Genomic DNA, 18262 nt, shown 5'->3' with positions numbered 1-18262 from the left:
AAATCTCTTCTATTTCGCAGTTATTGTCTCCAAGGTGCAGCAAGTGTTACCTGCTCTGAAGACAAAAACCAACTAAGGAAAATTCCGTTGGCTCAGCCTCAATGCCTGAGTTCTGAGAGTTGTGTTGCCTGGGAGACAGGGTGACAGAGCAGACTGCATCATAATCAGACACCTGCTGCTCTGGTCACATAGGAGGCCAAGCTGACATGGGCCCCCTTCTGCCCTGTTACAAACATGTAAAATCTTAAATGGGTCCAATGGTTTACAATACTTAGCCAAAATGGAAAGAAAAAAGGGGAACCCCATGGCAGAAACAAAGGCCACAGCTCTTTGTTCCACTCCCAGGAGTGGGAGAAGGGAGAGGGAAGGGAGAGGGAGGGAGGGAGGGAGGGAGGGAAGGAGGGAGGGAAGGAAGGAAGGAAGGAAGGAAGGAAGGAAGGAAGGAAGGAAGGAAGGAAGGAAGGAAGGAAAGGAGGAAGGAAGGAAGGGAAGGGAAAAGGAAACATGGTGTAAGCTACAGATCATTTTTATTACTGGGAATACAGTAGCAATTAACTTCAACTTTAAATAAAAGCAAACGGAAGCAGACCAAGCTTTTATGTAACTTTTTTCTATGACAACTTTGTCAACATATAATTCATATACCATCCAATTCACCAATTTAAAGTATACAGTTTGATGGCTTGAATATAGTTCACAGAGTTGGGCCACAATTGCCACAACTGATTTTAGAATATTTCCATTTCCCTCAAAAGAAACCCCATACCCATCAGCAGTTACTCCCCAACCTCTACCCAATCCTGGCAAAATTAATCAATTAATTAATAATAATAATAACAACAATGAAACAGTGAACTTTCTATAGATTTACCTGTTCTGGAGATTTCATATAAATGGCATCATACATAGGATTTTTTTCAATTCTGTCTTTTGTGGAACATCCATAAACAGATCCTGTTTCCTGAACTCCTGGCTAAACTCAGGCCTCTGGTTCTAAGAGTCAGGCCTCACTCTCTGGAATGGTTACTATGGCCCCGAGCCAGAGGGGACATCACAGGGGCTGGAGACCCTCGGAGGAGGCCTGGGAAGGCATGTTGCCCGCAGGACTCCACCGAGGATCAGCCCTGCAGCAACCAGGGCTTGGTGTGCGGGGGAAAAAGTGTGGGCTCTTGTCAAACATGTCCCAAGGAAGCCCCAGAGAAGGACACTGTGGGTTTCCCCCACCGTCCTTCCTCTTTCTCGATTGCACTTGGGATTCCCCTTCTCCCAGGAAGTGCAAGTTCCTGCAGTTCCCGGGTGTGGGCCCAACTGACTCAAAACCTTCCCGGGAATTTGCCAGGAAATTAGTTCAGAGGGGCCTGTGGGCCCAGTGGGGTCGATGAGACTTGAAGCTGCAGGTTTCTGGCAAAGCCCTTTCTCCATCCTCCCCAAGCAGTTCTGGAAATGGTCTTTTCTCTAGTCCTCACTGGATGTTGCAATGCATGTGTGAAACTCATGATGATGGTGGCTGGCCAGTGTCACCACCAGCAAGGGGAAGGGAACAGACAATGGACAGACACACAGACTACAGGAAACGGATCCCACTGTGCTGCATGTCCCTCATATTCCCTTCGCCCTCATCTTCCTCTTCTCCGTGACTCAAAGGGACCCTTAGGGGCTGATGATGCAAGAGCCAATGGACAGGGGAGAATGAGGCGTGCATCCCCCTGCCACCTCCCTCACCATGCTCCCTCTCTATGGGGTCACAGTGACCTGGCTGCCGCCGTCAACCCAACTCTCAGCTCTGGTTGGGCCCTTGTGCACGGCCCTTGCTGTTTCCAGGTTCCAGCTACTGTTCCCTCCTCACCCAGGTCCTCTGCCCTGGCCATTGCACCATCCCTGGAGATTCGCCACACCTGCCCACACCTTTGCAAAGATGAAAAGGCCCATGAGCACAGGAAAAGATGCTCAAGGGCATTAGTCATGAGGAAAATGCAAATCAAAACCACAATGGCCTACCACTTGGTATGCAATAGGTCAGCTATAATAATAACTTAAAAACCCCACATAAATAACAAGTGTTGGTGAGGATGTGGAGAAATCAGAACGCTCATACATTGCGGGGGGAATGTAAAATGGTGCAGCCACTTTGGAAAGTCTGGCAGGTTCTCAAAAAGTTCAACATAGAGCTACCAGCTGACTCGTTGGTTCTGTCCATAGGCACATACCCCAAAGGCTTGGAAAGGGTTGTTCAAACAAATACGCATATGTGGCTGTTCGCAGCAGCGCTGTTTGTTTGTAAGAGCTAGGAGGTGGAAACAGCCCACCTGTCTATCAACGGATGGGTGGACAAACAAAATACAACGGAATAGGGTTTAGCCATAGAAAAGAATGAGGCTCTGATACCTGCTTCAACCTGGATGAACCTCAAAAAATGATGCTAAGTGAGATGAAAGGAGCCAGAAACAAAAGGTCACACATTGTATGATTCCACTTACATGAAACACCCAAAATAGCTAAATCCGCAGAGACACAAAGCAGACGAGTGGTTGCCAGAGCTCATGATACCACTATCAGAATGTCGTAACTAAATATTCAATAGAAAGCGGCATAAATATGGATGATAACCATTGTTTTCACTACTGTAATTTGCAGAGGTGATCTCGAGCATCCGATTACCAGGTACTCCCTGGCTCCCGTACCCTGTCCCGTGTTTCTCTCCACGCAGCGTCTCTTCCTGCCTCTTCATTTATCTTGGCTTCTCTGCAGCTCCTCCTAAATTCTCTGTGCCCAGACTCACCCGTTGTCCTTAGAAATCCAGACTTGTCCCCTGTCACCTTTGCCCTTCCTCCTTCTTGGTGCTCCCAAAACTCTCTCCCACAGATCAACCTCTTGAAGCGGATTCGCAGGACCATTGAAGGAGCCGGGTGATGAATGATGGTTGTGGCAGGTCCTGGTTCATTGTCCATCAAGAGGCTTGGAGTCGGGAAAAGAGCTTGGAGGCACCGGGCCTGGGCTCCAATCTAGAAGTCGCTTGTGAATTCTGGGACCTCAAATGGGTCAGTAGGCAGGCGGAAGCCTCCACTCCCTCAGAGTTGCTTCTTTCTATTGCTCTCGACAAGGAATAATAAAGATGAAGCAGGAGATGACCTCCATGTCCACTGCTTCATCTCCCTCATCATAGAGATGAGGAGAGTGAGCGCTCAGAGGTGGAGCCAGTGGCTTCGGGTCACAGTTGTTGGCAAAATCAAATCTAGAACCGAAGTCTGTGTAAAAGTGCAATATTAGGTCTGTTTGCAACAATTGCTATAGTCCATATTCATGCCGCTTTCCATTTCATTTATTACGTTCTGATATTTAAAGAGACACTGCGTAAAGTCTAACTCAATGATACTAAATAAATACAGGCGGACCTAAAACACTACGATTGTCACAGAATCGTAGAATGCTTTCTACTTTGATATCATTAGCCAACCCTTTCAATCTACAAGTGAGAAAACTGAGGTCCTGAGAGGGGACCACGGTGCCCCTCCTTGCGCCCCCGGCACACACTGCTGTCCCGTGCTATGCAAGCCTCTCCCTCCGCCCCAAAGTCCCTTGTCCGATCTAGGACCCTCTTCTCCACGCAGTCACGCAGCAGACTGAACGTCACTCTGCTTCCTGAGGACTGCTCCCTCAGGGTCCCTCTCCGCCGTTAACACCAGGAGCGCTGACTTCTAGTTTAGCACCAAGGAAGCTCTGCACAAGGGTCGCCTGGGGGCATGGCCAGAGTACACAGTGGGAAGGTGTGTCCACACCAGTGTCGGCTGAGTTAATGCCACAAGCCCACCATAGTCAGCACGTATGAGCATCTTCTTGTTCAGTGTTTAGGCCAGATGAGGAGGAGGATGAGGAGGATGTTGACGATGATGCATCTTCTCCATCATTGTCCTCCTCATCATCACCACCATCATCTTAGTTTGCTAGGGCTGCCATAAGAAAGTACCAACAACTGACAACTGGCTTAAAGCAAAAGAAATGTATTCTCCCACAGTTCCGGAGACTGGAAGTCTGAAATCAAGGTGTCATCAGGGCTGTGCTCTCTCTGATGTTCCTGGGGAGACCCTCCCATGCCTCTCCCCAGACGGTGGTGGGTGCCAGCGATCCTTTGCGATCTCCCTTGGCTGGGAGATGCATCACTCCAATCACATGGCTGCCTCCTGCCTCTGTCTTCACATCCCCTTCTCTCTGTGAATATCTGCCTCTATGTCCAAACTTCTCTCTTATAAGGACACCAGTCATGTGGATTAGGGTCACCCACCCTAGTGACATCATTTTAACTTCACCACCTCTGTAGGGACCTTGTTTTTAAATAAGGTCACATCCTGAAGCACTGGGCGGGGGGAGGACTTCAACACAGCCTTCATGGAGGACACAATTCAAACTCGAACAATCCTCACCATAAGGATGGCTCCCATTGCCACCTGTGGCCACCGTGGGCCAGGCACCACCCTCACTGCTGTCCAGGCACCACTGCCCAGAGTGCTCACCACAACCCCAGAGGACGGCAGTCTCAGCTTCTCTGACAACCAGCAAAACTGAGACTCCAAGAGGCTTGGAACTTGCCCAAGGTCAGCAAGTGGCCATGAAAAGGCCAAGTTAGGACTCCACCTAAATCCAGGATCCAAAACCTTCCCCAGTCGTCTCCACCACAGAAGGTGTTTTCTGATGATGTGGCTAGCCTCTGCACATTTTCTATTTCAGCTCCAACACAGCTCCCATCGCATATGTTACTTCCTTCAAACCAGCAGTCTAAAATATCAGCACTGAACTCAGCTCACCCCAACCAGCTCCCCACTTGTTCCAGGACGGGAACACCCCCCACACACATATGTTACGTCCATTAAGATTCGTTCGGAAAAACGCACGGAGACTTCACAGACTGATTCACGCGGCCCTGCTTATGCAAACGCTTGAATCTGCGGTTGTCGATCACAGCTGTGCACAGGGCACCCACCCTTTTTCAGGATGGTACTTCCGGGAGCCCGGGCTCCGGACTGCCCAGGAAGTCACAGAGGGGCCAGTGCAAAGAGCGTGGGCATAGAGTCAGGAAGCGGTGCTGGAGTCTTGATTTCCGTTTCCTCCTCCAGATTAATCCCCCCTAGCGTCAGGGCCACACTCCTTCTGGTCCTGGTAGGACAACTTGGAAAAATTTCTTAAAATCAAAAAAAAAAAAAAAAAAAGATTGTCAAACTCTCAGCTAAGAGAATGAAGGAATGATTCATTCATCAAACCCAAAGCACACATCTGGTCTCCTGTGGGGCGGGCTCGAAGGATTCGCCGAGATGAAAAAGACTGCAGAGGAAAAAGGAAACCTGTGTGTGTGTCTCAGGCAGGCACTTCAATGTAGTTTTTCACTCACGCATCACTCATTCCAGTTCACAGTGAAGTGACTTGTCCAAGGGCACTGGGCAAGTAAACTGAGAACCCAGCTGGCCCCAGGTCTGAGCAGCTGAAAAGCCAGGCTGTTTTCTTCCTCATCTGACCACCCAGGCATTGGAGGGGGGACTGAGTTTGCCAAGCAGGGGGGTGCCCCTCATCTGAAGTGTTAAGGAGATTCCCCTGGCAGTAGCTTGGAGAATGGACTCAGGGGAGGGCGCAGAGTTAGGAAAAGGCTGGATGACTCAGGGGAGGTCCCAGGAAAGCCTGGCCTGAGGCAGGGCCACACAGAATGGACCAGACCAGAGATACTTAAAAAGGCTTATTCAGAATTGGTTCGGTTCGGGAGAGGCATGAAAAGAAAAGCGATGAGCAACAGGCATTAAGAAAGTCCTCCGTCTTCTCAAGGCTCAGACCTAGGAAGCGAGGACACCAGGAAAACCCCGTCACAGCTCCACTTTTGTTCCACTTAAATGGGAACTGAAGAGCCCAAGCTGTGGGAGGAGAAGAAAAGAAAGGAGAGGGACAGACTTGCTTCCTCATCACCCGGTCTTGCCTTGAAATCTGGAACCCAGCACTCGAGGGGATGCAGAGCCACAAAAGGACAGGACCCTGAGGAGGTGGCAGTCTTGTGAGACACAGACATGACTCAGCCTCACGAACAAGCCAGAAAGCTCAGTGTCATCAAGGGCTCCCCCTCCTCCGACCAGTCCCCAGGCAAGGCCATCCTACAGCCTAGATACCTGCCCCTTCCATCTCCTGGGCCGCTCACTCCCAGTCCCCGACAAGCCCATCCTATGCGGCCTCCTGCTTCCTTTCCTTGCTCTCACCTACTCCATTCCGTCAAATGTTGCCAGAACCATCTTTCTAAAGGGCAAGAGTTATATCATTGCCCTGCTTTAAGTCTTCAGTGGCTCCTCAGTGGCCACACATTAAAGACAGGATGTAGCTCCCACCTTCTTTTCTGCCCCCAAGGCACCCCAGCTCAAACCATGCGGTCCAGCCATATTGAGTGACTAGGTTCCCAGCACAAAGTGTGCTATTTCTGCCACCCACGTCTTTACTTAGGCGGTTCCCCATACCTAGAACTCCCCCTCCCTTCCCTCTGCTCTTCTGCCTAATTCCTATTCATTATTTAGGATTCAGCTCAAGGATTATACCCTGTAACAAGTCTCAGACCCGCCCTGCAAGGTGGGGGTCAGGTACCCCTTCATAAGCACCCTGTGATCCCTTCTGTTCCCATATGACCTCACAAAACACACTGGCTCATGATGTGCTGTGCATGCCTGCCCCTGCTCACAAAGGAGGGTGTCAGCGTGTAACACAAGAGCGGGTGAACAGTAGCCACTTAGTAAAGAATGGTAGGGGAGGGAAGAGGGAAGGAGGGAGGTGGGAGGAGGGAGGGAGGGAGGGAAGGAGGAAGGGAGGGAAGGAGGGAAGGGCAACAAATGTCATGGATGCTCAAAAAAAAAAAAAAAAAATTGCAACAGGAAGGACCGGGAAAGGCTTCATGGAGAAGGTACATTTGAGCCATACTTTAAAGAATAAGTTGGATTTTTTCATAGGCGGGGAAGGTAAAGAAAGGGCAATTCAAGTGGAAAAAATAGTGAGACCGCAAAAGTATAAAAGTGTGTTTTGGTGGTGGATTTGAAACACAGTGGCATAAAGCAGGGGGAGTGGGGAAGGGTGCAGGGGACCCAGAATCATCTAGATATCATGTGAAGTGGCCATCCCATTGTATATTAGTTAAGATATTTTGGGGCTACAAGTAACAGAAAACTCAACTCAAAATAGTCTAAAGGTAGAGAGAGTGTGCAGTGTCTCATTCCTTCCATCTTTCTGCTCTGATACACTCAACATTCTCCCAAAGCAAGGCCCCCTCATGGTCCTAAGATGGCTGCAACAGTACCTGGCATCACATGCCAACCCTACTATGTACCTAACAGAAGAGACACCTGTGCCTAAAGTAGTCACTGCCAAGGGGGACAGGACAACAGTGATTCACCCATAGCACTAGGACTGAACTTCTGAAGATCAGTGTTCTGTCAGCAAGGAAGAAGGGGAAAGGGGGTTTGATCAGCAACCAAGAGCATCCACCCACACCTTCTCACCCACTCATTTCCAAAGTACACGGCTCAACAGAGGGTAGCAGGCAAAGATCCCACATCTCCACCCTTCTGGCGGTCTATTTTAGGTCTGAGGAAGAAGCTGTCCTAGGAGAGGAAATCGCTAATGGTTATTACGGAAAGACCTGTAAACAATACCGCACGCAGTTCGTTCTTGTAGTCTGGAGTTCTGGGACAGTGGGGGTGAGGGGTAGGAAATAGCAAGGAGGACTGCATTCCAGAGAGAAACCCCAAATGCCACTTCATCTTAACTCAGAGTTTTACCTTTCCCCTTGGACAAATGGTTTCCTTAGACCTCCGAAATAATAATCTGCACATTTCTACCACAAAGACTTTGATGCAAATACCCTGAGCCTTGACAACCCTTCCCCACTCTGTCCACTTGCTGAGGTCCTGCTTCCCCAGCTCCAGGAACAGTAAGCTCCGACGGCACCTCTTTCCCCCCAAACTTCCTCTGACCACCCCTCTGGGACCACTCTCTCCCTTCCCTGTACACTCATGGCTATTCTTTTGTAACTTTCCTATGATGTGGACATCAGTCCAAACTAATGAACAGTTATACATCTTTCTCTTCTAATCAACTGTAAGAAATCTTAGTGTGTGGACCACGATTTCTCATCTTTGTGTCCTGGGTGCCTGGCACAGGAGAGGGTCTGCAGGAGACCCTCCTGAAGTTGAATTAGTTCTTCCATGCTTCCTCTCCCTATTGATCATGCAAATGAGCCACTTTTGTTCGGTGCCGCTTTACTGAACACCTTTTTAGAAACCTGCACACTTGCACAAAATTTACTGAAGAGGAAACAAGCTCAGGAGGCTCAGGGGAAGGCTAAGGACAGACTCTTCCTGGGACCACACAAGGAATGAGGGCATGGAATTCAATGAAGTTCAAGTCTTTGGAGGCAATAATGCATCATGGTCAAGAATGTGGGCACTGAACACAGATCACCTGGCTTAAACTCTTGCTCCCTATGAGTCATATGATCTTGGGGGAAGTTAGTTAGCCTCTGTGAATGTCAATTTCCTCATGTATAAAATAAGGATGAAGATAGTATCTATTTCATAGGGTTATTACGAGGATTGAATGAGTTCAAATATAAAAACTGCTTAGTATAGTGTTTGACGTGTATTAATACACAATAAACATTAGCTATCTTTATTGATTCCAAAGTCGACGGTCACCCCATTGCATCATGACAAAGGCTTCTGCCCTCCACCCACCAAATCGGCTCAGGAAAGAAAGAGTGGCCCGGCCAGGGGAAAGACCACAGAGGGATCGCGAGTTCCACTGTCCAGAAGAGCAGCCGCAGAGGACAGAAGGCAGCGCCATGCCCGAATGCCACCCCACAATGGCCGTCGGCTGCAGCTCATCACCCACTTATGGGGGCCCGCGAGGGGGCACTTCTAAGAGAAAGAGCATCATGTGAGGCAGGAACAAGCACAGCTCCCCAACGCCCACCTCTTGACTACACACCAAAGACAGCCCTTTAGTTAGGACAAGCTTTGAGGATCGGCAACACCGCAGCCCTCCCTGGAAACCCAGCGCCCACGTGGTTTTGAGACGAGGAGGAGGGTCTCTTCAGAGCAAAGGCCCACCTGCCTGGAAGACAAGAGCCCTAACCCTCCCACCTGCATGACCTCACTGTGACCTGGGGGAAAGGGTCTTGGGTAGGAGGACTCACCCCCTTTACGCAAGTGAGGAAGTGAGGCTCCAAGAGGGCGAGTGGCTGTCGTAAAGGTCCCATAACTAGCCAATATCAATTCCTGGGCTGGACCTCAGGGCTTCTGAGTCTCGATTCAGTGCTAATTTTCATTACCTTATTCCACCTTCTGCCTCAGTATTTGTCTTCTTCAACCACAAGAATGTCCCCTCTTTCTTCCTGCTGTCCTTTCTCCCTGAACATCTGTCTTCTCCGTGCTAGGGGTTACAAACACGAGCAAATCGCTTTAAGACCGGGCTCCAACTGGCTGCGGACACCCCGTCGCCTCCCACCCCCACCCTGTTCTGCAGGGTGCGCACAAAGGAGGTACTTGGTAAGTGCTCGCTGATGGGAATCAAATCTTTTTATTGCTGCCATTCTGATAAGGATTCTGATTTTCTCTCCCCAAAATGGCGATTTTGTCATTTTTGTAAATGGCCTTTCTTTCCCTAGTCTGGAAAGGCAGACTGAATGTATTACTCTGGCTGGTTTCCGCGTGGTGTCTACCAGAAGGACAGGAGAGCTGAGACCTCTCTGCAAAGCCAGGACCCCAGAGGGATCCCAGCCTCCTCAGAAAAAGGGCCTGAACTATGCCTGCATTTCTCCCGTCAGAGTGGAGAAATGGCAAGAAAGCTTTGCCTGCCAGGATCTGGATGGGGGAGGAAAAAGCTCCTATGCAAACTTTAAAGCCCGACGTACGTACGGGTGTGGAGCCCAAACATACACCGCCAGTGTGGAGCTAAAAGTCTGGGGCCCAGAAGTTACCGCAAAAACCTGTCCAGGACCCAGGACAGGAACAGTCTCAGGGGGTTCGAACTGTCATGCCCCAAGACCAGAAGATGCAGAAAATGAGAGAATGGACAAAACAGAGCAATCTGAAGGATGAAGTCAGCCTGTTTAAAATAAAGATATGAAATAAGAATGAGAAACTCTAGTGAAAGAATTTGACCCGAGGATCAAAGGTCAGGATGATTTGAAAAGAGAACCAAAGAGAATTTCTAGAAGTATGAGAAACAGAGTCACTAAAAACTGAATGATGAGAAAATTCAACAAACGTGGCAACACAGCTGAGCAAAAGAAGCCAGTGCATTTGGTCAGTGCCTGACATTCACATGTGCCATGTGATGGGAACAAGGGGACAGGAGGAATGACACAGAGTCCCTTCCCCCTCCACCCCCCTTCAAAAGATGCTCAGTCTGCAGGCAAGGCAACTCTCTGAGCAAACACATTTCCAGACAAGAATGGAATCCGGGTGTGGGATTGCTACATTATCTCAGCTCAGTACAGAAAGTACAGGAACAGAAGGAAGGGCAGGGTCCGTGGGAGACCCCAGAATCTACGGGTTTCTTGTCCACTGACCATTCCACTCAACCACCTTGTCACAATTACAAAGGAATAGTTGAGCATTTTTTTGAATTTGCCAAAATCTTTTTATTTGGAAATAATTTCAAGAATAAGAATAGTGCAAAGAACCCCAATATGCCAAGTTCACCTATTATTATTATTAAGATTTTACTCCATTTGCCTTATTTTTTTATTTTCACTCACATATAATTCTTATAGTATCATTTTTTTCTGAACCACTGGAGGGCAAGTTGTATCTATCATGGCCTTCTACTAGATCACGTCTGCATTTCTACACCAAAGGATAATTATTTAGACACAAAACTACAATGAAACAGGCACCCAATACAGCTATGGGCAGAGAGGGTGTTATAAAGGCAGCATCCTTGATGGGAGACTCATAATTAGCCCTGATGAGGGAAATAAATGCAATTTGTTCTGTGGAAGCCATGACTCTCTCCTTCCTGTTCTGCCCACGGGTGCCCTGCACCCACTTGGTCTCCAGAACTCCCAGTCACATCTGGGGGAAGTGCAGATGGGCGTTCTTCTTCATCCCGCGTTTAACTGGACCCCAACCAAGATGCCTCCATTGGAAACGTACCACTTGCTAACTTCTGTGTTTTTCAAACTATGCACTTTCTCATTTCCTGTCTTAGAGCAAGAGAGGAAGAGGAAACACCAAAAATATTACAAGACAAGCTAGTTCGTGACATTTCCAAGGGATGGGGATGGAAGGGACTGGCAGGGGGACCTTGGCATCAAGGGACCTCAGTCTCTTTGCAACCCAGCTCGCTGGTGGCCAACAGGGAGTCATGTGGCTCTCCAAAGTGCTATAGGGCTCAGGGAGCTGCCTATCTCTGGGGAGTACCTGAGACAGAAGCCCATCTTCTCCAAATAACTGAGAGGATGTTAAAAATCTGGTCTTAATTACGCCCTTGCAGCTCCATGGCTATACACACATCACGGTGTTTCCCCGACTCGCACAAGATAGGGTCACCTGCCACACACGAGGCCAGGCCCTTGCGTTCCTTTCTCCCCCATGGTTAGGGTGGATGCATCCTGCTTGAACCACACACTCTTTCCTGGTCTCTCTTGCTTTGGGAACAGGGCTGGCTGAGGCTGAGGGCACTAGCTAAGGCTCTGGAACCAAGGTTTTGACTGTACAAAAGGCCCAGGTGTTGGCATTCATGATGTGCCAGAAATGAACCACACCGATTTTTAAAGAGAGTACCAACTCATCACGCTTCCTACTCCGTCCTGGGAGTGGGTACCGGGTAGGTGGGCTGGGAGAGGGCTTTCATGGGTTGGGGAACTTCATTTTCTCATGAGTCAGGGTGAGAAGAGTTAGTGTCCTTGAGCAGAAAATAAACAATCAGGTCTGCAGCCTGAAGCGTGCAGTGAAATGAATCCTCCACGCAAACTCCTCTCATGGAGCCGAGCATGGAGAAGAGCTGGAATGTAGGAATGAATACACCTCAATGAAGGAGTGAATCTGGGGAGACCATTAGGACACAGGAGGAGGTTGACCCCTACACATGCGTCACTCCCATTGCTAAGACTGCCCTGGCCGCCTCTCCCAGAGCTCCCATAACACCTTCCCTTAGCAGCTCCTGCAGACGTCCCCATCCCAAACCCCACCAGGAACTATGCAAGAGTGAGGCTCCATGGCCATGGGGGATGAAGGCAGAAGAGGGAAGTAAGGTTTGCTAATCAGGTGACCTTAAAAGAGGGGGATCATTCTAGATTATACAGGTGGCCTGATGTAATGAAAAGGGGAACAGAAAGATGGCAGCATGAGGACTGAGACCAACGTCAGTGGCTTTGGAGACAGCAGAAGGAGACTGTGAGCCAAGGAATGCGGGAGGCCTCTAGTAACCACAAAAGGCAAGGGAACAGGGTCTCCCCTGGAGGCTCCAGAAGGAACAGAGTCCTGCCAACACCTTGATTTTAGCCCAGAGAGACCCATTTCAGACCTCTGACCACTGGGAGAGAATCAGTTTGTGTTGTTGAAGCCCCTAAGTTTACGGCAATTTGTTACAGCAGCAAGAAGAAACTGATGCACCATTTATCATTATACTTATGCTAATGTAATTTTTATTATATGCCTAACACTCCCTTCAGTAATGATGATGATAATAATAATTGCAGCTCACATTTGTTGAGCACTTACTATGCAGCACAGCTTTTCTGAGCGTTTTACCAAGTTTTTCATTAAAGGCAACACAGTATGAAAAGGTAACTTTGATAGACCACTAAGAGGAAGGTACACACAGGGAACTGAGAGTGCAGGAGGGAACTAGAGGGTCTTCAAGAAGATTCAGCCACAGGTATAGCCCTGGCCAAGTGGCTCAGTTGGTTGGAGCATTGTCCTGTACACCGATAGGTTGTGGGTTTGATCCCCAGCCAGGGCACATACCTAGGTGGCAGGTTTGATCCTCAGTCACGGTGCATACTAGAGGTAAATGATTGATGTTTCTTTCTCACATTGATGTTTTTCTGTCTTTCTCTTCCTTCCTCCCTCTCTCTAAAATCATTAAACATGTCCTCGGGTGAAGATTAAAAAAAAAAAGACAGGTATATTTTAAAAGATGAGTAGGAGTTAGCCTGGAAGAGGGGAAGAAAAGCCCAGGCAGGGGGAAGGACATAAGAGAAATGAGATGCAGATGTGTGCTGGCAAGCACTTTGGGGGCTCAGCTCCAGGCTGATAATTCCTGCATTAGTGTCTCCAGCCCATAAGTCTTCTCCGAGATCCAGAATCACATGCCCTCATGTCTGCTTGCAGTCTGCACCTGGATGACTCACAGACATTTCAGCTTAGCATGGCCAGTATGGAAACTCATTCCCTGCAGGAACACGTTCCTCCACTAGTCTTCCTGGTCTCCCCAAGTGACCACCCAGCTGTTCAAGCCAGAACCCAGCAGTCATCCTGGAGTCCTTCCCCCGCCCCACCCCCATTTGATCCATCACTGAATCTCATTAATCCTATCCCCGAGGTTTAACAGGTGACTCTCACTTACCTCCACCTCCACTGCTACCACCCCCCCCCAAGCTATCATCATGGCTTCTGGCTTGGCCCAATGGTGTCCTAACTGGTGTCCCTGCTTCGACTTTTTGTCCCCTGTGATCAGTAGTTCATAAAGCAGTACTCTCTTAATGTCCATCAAATTCCATGGCTGAGGCTACACTCACCAATGCTTCCCTTTGTAGTGCTGGGAGGAACCTACCCAGCATGGCCTAGAACCTGCTGTGTAATCTGGCCCCTGTCTCCCTCTAAAACTTCACCTTATGCCACTCTCTCCATTGCTCCCTTACATCCTGGCCCCCCGACTTCCATCACTCCCAGGAACATATCAAGCTCTTTTGTGCACAGAGGACTTCACAGGTTCTGATCCCCTGTCTGGAATGTACTCCCCTGCAACCTGGCCAGTTCCTTCTAAACTCTTCGGTCTCAGAGGAGCCTTTCTCTAGCAAAATTGGGACTACCCCCACTCCACTGGGGGCATGATTTCCATCCCTTATGTGTTTCCTTGGTAATAAGAATCACAACCTTTCATCTGTTAGAAGTTACCAGCTTCTTTATTTTTGCCTAGCTCCTCCCCTGGAATGCAGGCTCCATGAGGGCAGGGCCAGGTCTATCTGGTTCATTGGGACTTCCCACAGTGCTTAGCATGGGGCAGATGCTCAACAGAGGCTTGTGGAATTGACTAATTAAAAGAGAAAGTGTGAGACTAACACTGAAAGATGAGGCTTGAAATAGAAGGCCTTGAACATAGGGTCCCAGTCGTCCTGTACACCTGCACCTCCCACTCTGAGGGGAGCCACTCAGCAAATGTATACTGGCTGAAGGAAAGCATGGCCAGTCCACAGGAATCTGAAGTGTCCTTTCTGGCCAAGTCTCCCCACGGGGTTCCCTCTCCTCCTTGGGACCTCTTAGGAGGCACCACGTCTAGCGCTGACAGCACAGGCTCAATACATGCTAGCTGTCCTTGTCACTGTTGCTCATGTGGGATTGATTCGTGCATCCCACAGAAAAGGCTTCCTCTCGAGCCCATGCCAGATACAGTGGGTGGGAGGGAAGTGGGAGGAAGCAACACAGGAGGGGAAGATGAGAATGGGATGCAGGATCCAGTCAAAGTCACTTCTTTCCTCCCGACGTCAGCCACCTGGGTGCAGCGTGGAGAGGCCAGCTGGGCAGGGGGACCTTAGGAGGGATCAGGAAGGGCCCCATCTGAACGCACGTGGTTATTGGGGGGCCTGCAAGGCTCCAACTGGCTTTGCAGATCTGGCTCACTGTGGCTGGTGAGGACTAGGGAGGTGGAGAGAATTTCAATTTCCTTCACCAAATGGCAAGCTTGCGAAAAAGTCCTTTCTCTCTAACATTATCACGTACTAAAAATGAAAAACCAGCCATTCGGCGGAAAATAGATGGGCTGCTTAGCTCACAAGATACAAGAGGGCTGAAAATCGAGTCTGGGGAACATCATAAGGTACATTATGTGCTAAGACGCTGCCCTTTTTTGGACCTGGAAGTTTCTATTTTTTACAAAAGAATAGGAGCAAGAAAAGTAATTCCCTATATAATAAGCCACTCATTTTATATTTCAAATCCATTTGGTGGCTGAATCTCCAAATCCATTTAGTGTCTGAACAGCAGGGGTTAGGAAATTTTTTTTTAACTCTTTATCTCAAAACATGCAGTTTGAAGTAATGGCCTATTTCAAAAATAGCAGTCATAGATAACACAGGGCAAGAGATGGCACTAAACAAGAAAGGTTACGATGCAAAGAAGACATATTCCCAAGTGTGTTATGGTTGACAGATCACAAACTGGCATAGGGAAAGGAGCAATGGCCTGGGAGTCTGAAAACAGCCGTGTGACCCTGGGTAAGTCATTGCACGTCTCCCAGCCTCACTGTATTGCACAAGAAGGGGATGAAACAATTGTTCTCAAATCCTTTTTTCCTTCTTAACTGTTGAGATGAACTGTTGGAGTTTCCCGAAGACCTACATCTTTTTCTATTACTCTCACCCTCCACTTGCAAAACGGAAAGGCCTTGCAGTAGGGGTGGCAGTAGACATAAAACTGGCCTCGACACTGAATTACACTTTACAATCTCAAACATTAACTACTCAGCAGCCCAGCCCTGCCGTCTGCTCAATGATGCCCAGACAATCTGACCAAGTCTATGGGAAAAGCGGCAGAAAGTTCTTGTTCTTCATGATTAGTGCAGGTAAAGTTGAGGTCACGTTAACGGTAATCTGCACTTGGCTCTGCATCCCCCTGCCTAGTGGAAAAATAAATTATTAAAGGAAACCGCTTTAGGAATGCCCGAGAACTCTCGGGATGTCTGAAACCGCAGAATGCCAGACGCCAGTGAGTTTCTTTTTTGCTTTCAAACTTCAAGTCGCTCTCAGAAAATGCAGCAGGTCCCCAAATGGTGTAAGTGTTAAATCACAAACCACTTCCCAGTATTGCCTATAGCAAACAACAAGCCCCAAGTGGGAATCTTTTTTCCCCTTTGATTCATTTGCTTTAAGCAAGTGCCCCGGGGCCTGCCGGGCAGCGCTGCGTCCAGGCAGGGCCGGGAATCCAGGGGCCCGAGAGGCCAGGCCAACCCTTCCAGGAACGGCGGGGAACTTTCTTCCGCCACGCCAGGGAGACAATGCCAGCGCCCGCGCTCCGCGCCGAGAAGGCGCCCCATCAGTTGGGCTCCGCCACCAGGCTGTCCCGGGCCCTCTACGGAGGATGTGCGGAGCCGCCTCAGGGCCCCACACGCCCCACCTGGGCGCCTCCTCTGGGGATCAGACCCCCTGGGCCCTGCAGAGCTGGGGCTGGCCGGAACCCTCCCCGCAGATAGAGACACCCCACTGGGAATACAGCCCGGAGCGAGCCCAGCGCACTGTCCCAGAGCCTCTCCACGCAGGGTGTGGGCCAGGGGTACCGATGACCCAGGGCGACCCAGCCTTGCACTAGTGGGCGACCCGCAACTCACCGGGACCAGGCGGGCCGCTGGGCATTATTCCATCGCGGGCTCGGCGACGGCTCCGCAGACGCCGGCGCCCGGGCCCCCTCGGCCGAGCGATCGCGGCTCTGGGAGAGGAACGCAGGGTGCGGTGGGGAGCGGCAGGCGGGGAGGGGGGCGCGGGCTGGGCTGCCCGAATGCAGAGTGCCTGCCCGCAGCGGCGGCGGCCAGGGGAGGCACGGGCGGCGAGCACGGCGCAGGAAGGGGCGGGCGACCATGTGCCGGGGGGAGGAGGCCCTAGCGACGCGCGCTGCTCGGACGATCCCGCTCCGCTGCGAGGGCGCAGGTTTCAGGAAATCCAAACACTTCGACAGGAAATCGGGATCCTGACTAAGCATTCCCGTCCGGCCGCCGCTCCGCGCCGGGGGCTCCCGCCTCGCTTAACCCTTGGCCAGCCAGCAGAAGGCGCGGGACGGGCGGGGTCTCCAACGCCTGGAGGCGGGCACCATGGATTCCGGTGAGCGAGCCGGCCCGGCCCGGGGTCTGGAGTCCTGCCGCTCCGCCCCACTCCCGCCCCAGCCTGTCTCCTCCTTGCGCAGGGGTGGAAGCATGGGATTTGTCTGCATGAAACCTTGGCCTAGGAAGATGCCTTTCTAAGGCCCCAGACTGCAGGAAAGTGCCTTGGCCTCTCTCTTCCCATCCTGCAGAGGACGAACCTGGAAACTCCAAGCTCCTTCCCCTGTTTTCTATGAAAGAAATGACTTTTTACCTGGATGCCCCTTTCGCTGCCTCCGCCCTGCTAATTTCCTCAAATGTTGCCCAGTGTCAAGGGGCAGAAACGTTAAGAGAAAGAACAGTATATAGTAACAGTACAACAGTAATAGTGTGGACTTCAGACTGGGACCTGGGTTGGAATTTGGCTTTGCCTTTTTGCCAGCTGTGTTACCTTAGGTAAGTCGCTGAACTCCTCTGAGCCTCCCTATCCTTAAATGTGAAATGAGGCGATAATGCCCCCTCGGGTTTGATTTGGAAACCGAATGTTTAGACGGGGACTGATGGACACATTGCTAATGCTCACAGAAATGACAGCCATCGTTGTCTTATTCTGTCAGAGACCTGAGAGAGCAGGGGTGTAACCTGCGGGGTGTGTGCTGTGCACCTCTGTGGCTACTCACAAAGCCTTAGAACATCATTTTCCTCCTAATCTCCCGTGGTGATGATGATGATGATGATCTCCCGTGGTAATGATGATGAGGAGGAGGAGGATGATGACGACGATGACGACTGCAGCGTTTCAGAAACTGCCCTCAGCAGAGGAAAAGGTTAGGGCTGTGGCAGACCCTCCTCCGGGGAAATCTGAAACTCAGCAAACTGCACAGAATTGGGGATTTTGCTCTTCACCCCAGAGTCAGGACGTTGTCGGGGCTTGTGAAGAAGTCTGGAGAGGCTTTATAGAGGTGGAGAAAACCGAAGTAAATCTCCGTCCAGTCAGGCCTGAACTGGGCAGCCGGCGGCAGTGATTCACTGTGGTTTCCCATGGAAATGCCACATCTGGGGGTTTTCTACATTTGGGTGGAGGCTGCAGCTTGGCGGTTTTGCTGCAAGCATTTCAAATTCCCTTGAAACCCAGTTAGACTTTGAAGAGGGAACAATACGCCCATGAGTGAAAACCAAAGCTTGAAATGAACCTGCGAGGAACTGAAAGTTGGGCATCAGCTCCTCTACTCCCACAAAG

At 50.1% G+C, this 18262-nt stretch overlaps 1 protein-coding gene across 3 annotated transcripts in view; it reads right to left on the bottom strand.

Moving 5' to 3' along the window:
* ASAP1 (ArfGAP with SH3 domain, ankyrin repeat and PH domain 1) overlaps positions 1-16996 on the bottom strand; it is a 275799-nt gene extending 258803 nt beyond the window's left edge. Inside the window, exon 1 of one of the 3 annotated variants that reach the window (XM_053929547.2) lies at positions 16558-16996. In XM_053929547.2, coding sequence (XP_053785522.1) covers positions 16558-16925 — 368 coding nt within the window. In that variant the 5' untranslated portion in view covers positions 16926-16996. The remainder of the gene's footprint in view (positions 1-16557) is intronic. The other 2 variants (XM_053929546.2, XM_045204925.2) reach the window with 2 other exon arrangements.
* Between the last annotated feature and the right edge of the window lie 1266 nt (positions 16997-18262).

This window comes from Desmodus rotundus, chromosome 8, assembly GCF_022682495.2.
Source record: "Desmodus rotundus isolate HL8 chromosome 8, HLdesRot8A.1, whole genome shotgun sequence".
Classification (NCBI taxonomy): domain Eukaryota; kingdom Metazoa; phylum Chordata; class Mammalia; order Chiroptera; family Phyllostomidae; genus Desmodus; species Desmodus rotundus.
Note: the sequence above shows the minus strand (reverse complement) of the source record. Positions and strands in the feature narration are given on the sequence as shown.